This window comes from Synchiropus splendidus, chromosome 9, assembly GCF_027744825.2.
Source record: "Synchiropus splendidus isolate RoL2022-P1 chromosome 9, RoL_Sspl_1.0, whole genome shotgun sequence".
NCBI classification, from domain to species: domain Eukaryota; kingdom Metazoa; phylum Chordata; class Actinopteri; order Syngnathiformes; family Callionymidae; genus Synchiropus; species Synchiropus splendidus.
The window spans coordinates 11806859-11815716 of record NC_071342.1 but is presented as its reverse complement, the minus strand read 5'-3'; the positions used below and the strand labels follow the sequence as shown (position 1 = coordinate 11815716).

The following is an 8858-nucleotide window of genomic DNA, read 5'->3' as shown; positions in this document are numbered from 1 at the left end:
GTGGATTATGCATAAATAAATAAAAATTACTGACCAAATAAACAAGCTTAATTAAGCTAAAATTATTTATTCAGAAAACAATTCTAATTTGAACATAATGGAAAACTCCACCCAAAAGCAAAATATTTTAAAACATTCATAAATAAGAAAATATAAAAAGGTATGTAATTTTATAATAATGAAATAATAATAGATTTTAAAAACAGCTTCCACAACAGTTCTAAATGGCTGAATTTAAAATAAGCAAAAGTACAAAAATGCCTCTATGATTGCAAACAAAAAGGAAACGATAAAACAGAATTAATATTTAAAGTCTTAAAAACCAGCCCTGATATCTCAAAAATTGGACATCAAACCTGGAACACAGACTCAGGTCACATATCAGCCACGTGTCTCACACCCACCTGAGCCGTGACTCTGCTGCATTGGACTCGTAAAACGTGTCCTCACTTCATCACTCAGCATGACTCCATTAAGCTGTTCACTTATGAAATGAACTGCTGCTACTTTAATTTGGGAATTGGCCCGGCCTACGGCTTAACAACATATTTATTGGTTAATCGAAGGAAGCATGATGCATCATGGGTAATAAAATCATTGCAGTTTGCGCACAACTCTTCTCCATTGGACAGTTAAAGGCTCGGTTTTCACATCATAAACACGATGAGTCCTGTCGGGATGAAACACAGCAGAGAGCGAGGATAAAGTTTAATGTGTTTCCTCGGGTTTGAGACTGCAGCAAACAGAGTGCCAACACTCAAGGGTGAGAGGAGAGGGTCGGTCTGTGACTCACTCTGACTCACCCTCTGGCAGGAATGAATCACTGAATCCTGAACTCAAACAGAAGCTTTCTGAAGCCGCAGCTGATGAACGAACGCAGAGCTTGTTTTGTCTTAAAATTTAATGGTTTTGTCTTATCACGACACTGGACTACAACCTTGTGACACAACAGAAGCCTCAACATAAATATACTTGTGTCGATCCATGACGTGTGAGGTGTCAATCATCATCCCGCAGCTCTGAAAACAGCTAAACACAACAACATTTACAGTCCATCATTGTGAGATCAGAACGTCTCTTCAGGATTTTCCTCTCCTCTTCTGCATTTTCTTTCCCGTGCGCGCCCCCTTCTGGGCTCCTCTCACCATGCCCTTGAACTGACCCTGTAATTTGGCCCGTTTCCTGTCAAAAACGAAGACAAAAAAATAATAATAAATAATAAATAATAAAACAAAACATCGCCTACATTTGATCACAAAAGGTGTTTTTTAAAAGAAAGTAATGGAAGATTTTTGTTTTTTTTTAAACGCCTGCATGATCCCGAGCCAAAACATAAGGACCACCTGTGTGATGTTTCACAGGCAGCACTCGTACCTGCGATTGAGCTGAGCCTTCTTCAGAGGGATGTAGGCGTACGGGTCCAGTTTGCCCTTCTTCTTCACGTCCCCTTTTCCTTTCTGTGATGACAGAGCAAAATGAAACTGTTCACCTGAGCTCATTGTTGGACCTGCAGCAGCTGCACAACTCACCTTTGACTTATACTCTGTGCCCAGTTCCTGCCGACCTGTTACGGATCTGTGGATTCCTGAGCCTCCAGCTGAGGGGGAGAAGACATTCAAGATGGAGTAACCATTCCAGTCTTTGAGGTGGTATTGACTAAAGCCTTTCTCTCACCTTTATATTTCAACTCTGGCTCGACGTCCATGTCGTCGTCATCGTCGAAGGTGTCGCCCTGGAATTTCCTCTTTTGGGTTTTCTTCTACAACCAGAGTGAAAGTGAAAATGAAAATATTTAACTTTGAATCCTAAAATCTGAACCACACAACTGAGACACTCACGCTCTTCACTCCCGCCTCCTCCAGGATGTCCTTCATGTCTCCATCTACGAGACAAACCGTTCAGGTGAGTGACTGGGTTCAAGGCGGAGGACAGACCTTCTCACCTTTGTCCTTCTCAGCTTCTTCCTCGTCCTTGATGATGAGCCGGCCGTCTGACGTCACCTTGAAGCCGTGATCCACCTTTGCTTTCTTCTTGTGCTCAGGGTTGGTGGCTGCAGAAGACCGTCATATTCACACGTGTTTCTTCAAGCATAGCTTCCTTCATGTGCTCACCCAACACCCTCTGGGAAACCTTGGGATCTAAAAAGTTGAGCGGGTCGTCCTCCACTCCTTCTTTGAGCCAAGCCTGACCCTTCTGCCGTTTCCCTGGCTTCTTCTGGTTGACCCCCTTCTTCCCTTCGTCCTCCGACAAGTCACTGTCTGACTCCGCCAGAATGTCTTCGATGCTGAACCGACAGAATATTGAACGGATGAATGCTGTGAGTGAAAGGCGACTGCCTGAAGAGAGAACAGTACCTTTCTGCCTTGTTCTTCACCACTTCTTCCTCACTCTCAGAGTCATCCTGCTGCTCTGCGGCTTCTTTGCGCCTCTTTGTTCGGGCCTCAGCTTTCCGGATGTTGGCCAGAACCTTGTGGTGTTCAGCCGGCAGCATGCTCTTCACCAGCTCGAAGCTGCAGAAGAGCGAAGACCCCAGTCACAACGACCTCCTGCACAACATCACCACACACTTTCTACAAGCACTCACCCGAATTTTCTGATGAACTTGGTGAAAATGTTCTTCAGCTTTGTCCTGAAGTGTCTCCTCATGTCGTCCTTGATGTTCCCAATGCCCTCCATCTGAACACAAATGTGGTGAGAAGCTTCAGCAGATGCATCAAGACCGTACCATTGTCAGTGTCTGTCTCACCATGACCGTGACATGTGAGCCCAAGGTTTTGGGGTCCATGATGAAGAGGATGACCTTGATGAAGCTCAGCGCAGCCTTCACTATTTCCCGAGTCCGTGAGCCCAGCAGCAGACAGATGTTGTGCAGAAGCTGCTCCAGGACGGTGGCTTCGATGGACTCTGAGAAGAAAGTGGTTTAGACTGACTTGAAAAGCTCACTGTGATGAGGTCCTACCTTTATATTCGAACACCAGGCGGGTCAGGGCCAACACGGTGCAGGTGATCATGGTGACCGAGCCAGCGAAGCCACTGAAGACCAGAACCAGATACTGCTGCATCGCATCTGGACACAAACATTAACCCAGACATTGAGAGAGAGGACATTTCAATGGAACATGGTGAAGGTTGAAATCACAGACAGGGTGTGACTTATGACCTTTTCTATTGCCACAGAATCGGACGTAAGCATTCCCGATCTCCACCAGGAGACTGTAGGCGTTCTTCCTGGCTCCCACGGAAACCTCTTTGGTACAAATGATCACCTACAGACAAGAGAGGAGGAGGTCAGCGCAGGTGAGCGTCTGCAGTCTCATGTGAGTCAGCCAACCTCTGGCAGCAGAGCAGCGAGGAACTCCTTGTGCTCTTCACCCAGACTCTTCACAATGTTGATCAGACACTTGAGTCTCGGCTAAAAAAACATTTGGTGAGACCAAGCAGGCTTCTTTAAAGACGGCGTCAGCGTCCAGCCTCACCCTCTTGGCTGGCGCAGAAGCGTTGGTCAGCGTCTCCAACAAAACCACTTTGAGAGTTTCTAGATTGTTCACGACGAAGGAGCGACACTCTGCCCGCTCTCCTCCACACATCTCCTCCAGGACCCTGTACGCCTTCTTCTGCATCCCCGGCTCCTTCACCTGGAAGGACAACCCACATGTCAGCCTGAGAGCCACCTGGGCCAAGTTCCTGCGGCATCCCACCTCAAGGTACGGTCCGATCAGCTCAAAGGTTTTGGTGAGTGTGGCTTCGTCCAAGAAGGGCGCCATGGCAACCACGAGGTCCATCATTGCCAGCCTGAGGAAACAAGCCAATGAGTCAGCTCGAGTTTGCCCCTAAACTCCTGGAACAAGATCTCACCGGGTGAAGGCGGTGTTGTCCGAGCTGCTCAGTTTGTCCGTGGCTTTTTGCAGGAAAGTAGAAACCAACTGAGGACCAGTGAAAAAGATTCCATCATTCAATTGTTCGTTACTGAGTCAGTACTGGTGGTTGCTTTACCTGCATGTCCGTGACCGTGAGATAAACCTTGATGGTGTCCAGCACCGCCATCCGCTGGAAGACTGACTCCCCGGCCGCAGGCTGCTGGCTGTACACATTGAAGAGGATGGGCAGGAAGTTCTTGGAGAAGCGTCCCACTTCCGCCTTCTCCTCCTCTACACAGGGCACACAGAGTTAGAGAGAGTTGACCGCACGGCGTCCTCAGATGTTCCTCCTACCAGTGCTGCAGTTCTTGACCACGGTGCGCAGAGACTGGCAGACGGTCAGGCGCAAGTCAGGCCTTTCATTGATGGCCATGCCCAGGGTGCGGGCCAAGCCTTTGAAGGACACGCACAGGTCCACTGGAGCGGTGCAAAAACCAGGCAGCATGGTCCAGATCTGCGGGGGCACGGACGCGTTTCATCAGCTCCCACCACCAACACGACAAACTCATGACCTGATGAATTACCTGAAGCTGTAACGTCTGATAGACTTTGGCTTCCAGCTTTTGTCCGGCCTGCTCCAGTTCTAGAGCTGTAAACATACGGTGAAGAAGTAAATAAGTCTGGTCACGGATGAATGTTGAGGAGCACGTGATGTAAAACCGCTAACTATTAGCAAATTAATGACAACAAGGGATTTTTTTTTTTACTTTTTAAAAACATGCTGCAGCTTCTTCTGATTTTGTCTAGTACATTCTTGTAAGGTCACCAGGAAACCAGCAACTGACCTCTCTGGTGAAGAGTGGAGGCCAGAGGGAGGAAGTACGAGATGTAGAAGGCCAGGTGAGTGTTCTTCACGTGGTCTCGAATGACAGGAACCAGCCAGCTGCGAGGGAACTCCAGGTCATCGCTGGAGGGGGACAACACAAGCTCAACAACATCCACACAGAAACCACAAAGCCTTTCAATAACCTACTCATAACCGGTGATCTGCAGAGGCACGGCCTTCAACACCACCTCCGGCCCCATGCTCTCCACAGCGCCCCCTACAGCCAAATCCAGCTCGCCGCTGAAGGCAAAGTGAGGCGAGTTGCGCAGATCTGCCAGCGAAAGCAGAGACTGTCCATGACAGAGATGGAAGCAAACCTTCAGTGTTGGCTCAGTGAGATACACAAAGAAAAGATGCGGAGTCACACCTTGGCCATGACGGAATGAGCCTGCTTCCCTGCCGCTCTGTAGAAGCAGCCAAGAACTTGGAGGAGGAAGGGCCAGGCGGCGTGGAAGCGGTAGGACAGGCCTTCCTCTACGATCCTGGGACACAGTCACACAATGAAGTCACACACAGTCCCTGAGAATGTTAGCAACACTCTCATGTTCAAGACTTTATTCCAGCCGTTTAGGAAAGTGTAACCTGGGCTCAGGAATGTGCTATTGCATTTAGAAAAGCTTCACAGTGCCAACCCAAACTAGACAAAAGAGCACCAACAAAAGCGTCTCAGCCAGCTTGTTTACAAGCGATAGTTACACTTGTCTGGTTTGGGGTTATTTGCCTGAAGACATGAAGTGAATGATAACAAGAAGAATAAGAACAGAAGAGAGGCACTGACCTGAACAGCTTGCAGACGTATGAGGGGTTCCCTGCTGAGGCGCTGGATGTCACCGTCCCAATTTCCAGCATGCGAGGAGCCACACATTCAGTCAGAAGAGACTAAAGGACAACACATTTGACGATGAAATTACACCTGACCAAGAGTGGGGAACAGACTTTTAGCTCGGAGGGCATCTGCAAAACATGAAAAAAAACATCTCTACGGTAGATTACGCCGGTATATGGTGGCCAAGCTACAATCGAGACTCGGGCGTCCATTTTTTCATGTTTTGCAGACGCCCTCCTAGCTAAAACCCTGGCCGCATGGGACTGTGGTGTCACCTTCAGCATGCTGGCAGCAGCAGAGATCACTTGAGTGTGCGGCGACAGGAGGCAGGACATGGCAGCAGAGAAGAGGCGCGGCAGGTGACCCAAACTGAGGGAACTCTGCAAACTATCAAGCACAACTATCAGAGGCAGCATTTCTCCAGCAGCTTGATAAAAACAGAGATGAAAAAAATCCAGTCACCTGGCCAAGTGGACGTGGGCTTTCTCCATGACCGCCAGCCAGGCCAGCAGCGGCTGCAGGTCGTTCTCACTGGGCAGGTAGTCATACAGAGCCTGGCAGCGCGGGGTGAAGATTATTTCCAAGTCACGAAGCTAATGTGGATGTGAGTGTTGGCTTTCTTACTGTGATGATTTGAGCGTTGAGTTCCGGCGAGAGCGTGGCAGCGTTGGGTTTTCCACTGAACAGCTTGTGAAAGGCCTGCATGGCGCTCGCCGTCACCAGCTTCACACAAACATTGGTTTAAATGCCGTTCTGTCAAGCGTCTAGAATCAGAGCTAAAACTCCGGTCCTCACCACATGGCTGAGCGTCATGACTCGCAGAAGCGTCTCGCAGCAGGACTTGACTGCCGCCACAGGGAAGGTGTTCATGATCTCCTTCATCAGGCCCAGAATGTGGAGCGTGGTTGTGTCCTCCTTAGAGCCTGTCAGACATCAACAGCTTAGACAGAGTCAGGATGAACCGTGACGTCCAAGTCTCACCTCCAGCCCGCTCCATTTCTTTGACGCAAAACTTGGCTGTTGTCGTGGCAGCCGGGTGGTGGGGTGGAGCATTGTCGCTGAACAGGAAGTCACTTCCTCTGAGGATGGAGCAAACGCCTTGCTGAGCGGCTTTACGCACCTGAGAGGACGAGACACATTGTTAACCTCCTCTCTTTACAAACAATAGAAGACTCTGTGTGACCAGAGATTTCTAGACCTTGGGCTTGCTGTGGACGGTGAAGCTGAGCAGGCCGTGGTAAGCCTGAAGAGTGGTGGGGTAAGTCCAGACTGACATGTCCTGCTTCCTCAACAGAGTGGCCAGACATGACAGGATCTGTGTGGTCAATGCTGCGTCAGAAACTAACTCATGGTTGAAGTAACAAATCTCACAGATAGAAGGCCACAAACCCATCTGAGAGCTGAGCCGGTTTCAGACGACGACTGTTTGGACATGACGTCCATCAGAGCCTTGGTGGTGTCTGAGAATTTGGTCATGAGAACCGGGGTGGGGACCCTGGGAGCAGAGGCAGAAACAAACTTTTGGAATGTTCCAGAGGTTGGTGTAAGCTCCAAGATGAAGAGGGTTCAATCAAACCTCTTCATGGTCAGGTTGAGAAGGTACGCCACCGCAGCCTGAGACTCGGCAGTGTCAACCACCTCCAACGTGGTCATCTGGACCAGAAACAAGAAAAATGAAATCACACGAGACTGAATGAATAGATGAAGGAGAGATGTCGAAAATGCGACAAGAACGCAATATTAGCAAGCTCATAGCTGGAGATGTTGAAGGACTTACCAAGGCAGCAAAGTACTCTGTTTCCGTCTCCTTCCCCCCCTGACCGCGGATCACCTCAGTGACAGCCGCCAGCACTGCACAAATCTGAGCGGCAACAAACACCGACAAATGTGAAACAACAAGGAAGGAGAACATAAATGAATGACTGGTCATGTGGCGTCGCTCACCTCCTTGTGAGCAGCTGAATTGGACTCCCAGAAACGCTGCACTTTTCTGAATGTGAGGTTCGAGCAGTCAGACAGGCCACTGAGGAAAGTACCAGAGGTCCGATCTGAGAAGGCCTGATCCTGCTCCTCCTCCATGAAAGCATCTTTACAGCTTGAAGATTTGAGGTCTGGCTGACTGGACTGCAGCTCATTGTGGAGTTTGAGGGCGTCAACAGTGAGGTCACTTTTACCTTGTAAAATGAGAACAGTCATTAAATGACATCACTGAACCAATTTAGTCTCTCACTGCTCCATGGCAAGATGGCAGACGCACTTTCTAGCACTGTTAATGGGAGGTTCCTAACTTAATACACATCACTTCTGCTGCAGCCGTTTGTCGCTTAATACATTCCTGAGAGTGAAAGAATCCCCAGCCAAATCCTCATATAAACATATTGTAATAGAGACAATTGCACTTTTAAGTAACATTTTATATACTATATATATATATATATATATATATATATATTATTTAGTTTTTTTTTTGTTATAGTGTAATGTCGCACACAAAAATTAAATGTCAAACAAAGGGCCAACAAGCAGACAGTGAGAAACATACGATAGAAAAACTGCAAACAGCGCAATAAACATTTTATTTTAGAGCTATTTTAGAGCCCTCAAACACTTAAACTCGTTAGACACCATTAATGACATAACAAAAGAAAAAAAGTTGTGGCGACATGAGGATTCTTACTCTCCTTGTTCCTGTGTTTACAGAAATGTAATGTACTGAAACTGTCTCTGGTGGACCGCTGAAGACGTTATCGCTGCTGGTGTTTTAACAGCACGAACATGTGTTCCAGGTCATTTCACCCCAGCAACTTAACGCGGCTATTGTCGTTCCCTTTTAAGCAGTTTGAATGTCCACACTAGCGGCTCCTGGTCGTATCTGGTGTCGCAGCTTAAATGGCTGACAGACCCACGTGTAAACACGAGCTCACCGGAGGGGCGACTGAAGAAGCGGCTCTTCGCGGCCTGACGGTGCCGGCTGCTCTGCGGGTTGGAGTCGCTGCTGTGTCCCTTTTTCCATCGTTTTAGTTTGGACCCAGTTCCAGACCGCAACTTGCCCGATTTGACCATTTTCTGATCGTAAACACCGACAGCCTAAAAAGTTGGATGGGCACCTCGCTGCGGATGACGCCGTCGCATAGATGATGACGTCTTCCTTTGGAGACTGCATTTTTTTTTCTTTTCTCCAGCAGAGGCAGCTGTTTTCCCTCTTTTCAAACGGTCTACACTATTAACTACGCAACCACTTTTCAGTGGCTGAAGAAAAAATATTTTGATATTAATACCGCCTATTACT

At 48.2% G+C, this 8858-nt stretch overlaps 1 protein-coding gene across 1 annotated transcript; it reads right to left on the bottom strand.

The window, feature by feature from the left end:
* Positions 1-777: 777 nt before the first annotated feature.
* rrp12 (ribosomal RNA processing 12 homolog) lies at positions 778-8703 on the bottom strand. Its single transcript, XM_053874737.1, has 34 exons — positions 8494-8703; positions 7514-7743; positions 7347-7430; positions 7146-7222; positions 6959-7064; positions 6768-6884; positions 6551-6689; positions 6365-6492; positions 6194-6292; positions 6032-6123; positions 5845-5956; positions 5522-5622; positions 5111-5225; positions 4891-5033; positions 4703-4824; positions 4442-4506; positions 4212-4371; positions 3994-4148; positions 3856-3923; positions 3699-3792; positions 3477-3635; positions 3332-3412; positions 3161-3266; positions 2960-3067; positions 2747-2904; positions 2585-2676; positions 2355-2510; positions 2112-2284; positions 1943-2050; positions 1839-1882; positions 1675-1759; positions 1530-1597; positions 1375-1457; positions 778-1182 (listed from the first exon to the last, which is right to left on the bottom strand). Exons 1-34 carry the CDS (start codon positions 8630-8632, stop codon positions 1080-1082), a joined length of 3870 nt encoding a protein of 1289 aa, XP_053730712.1. The 5' UTR covers positions 8633-8703; the 3' UTR covers positions 778-1079.
* Between the last annotated feature and the right edge of the window lie 155 nt (positions 8704-8858).

Coding starts and splice junctions, on each gene's coding strand:
- rrp12 (XM_053874737.1), bottom strand. CDS start 8,632: ATGGTCAAATCGGGCAAGTTGCGGTCTGGAACTGGGTCCAAACTAAAA. Junction 6,885..6,958: donor CCGGCTCAGCTCTCAGATGG/GTTTGTGGCCTT, acceptor TTGACCACACAG/ATCCTGTCATGTCTGGCCAC. Junction 3,267..3,331: donor TCGCTGCTCTGCTGCCAGAG/GTTGGCTGACTC, acceptor TCTTGTCTGTAG/GTGATCATTTGTACCAAAGA.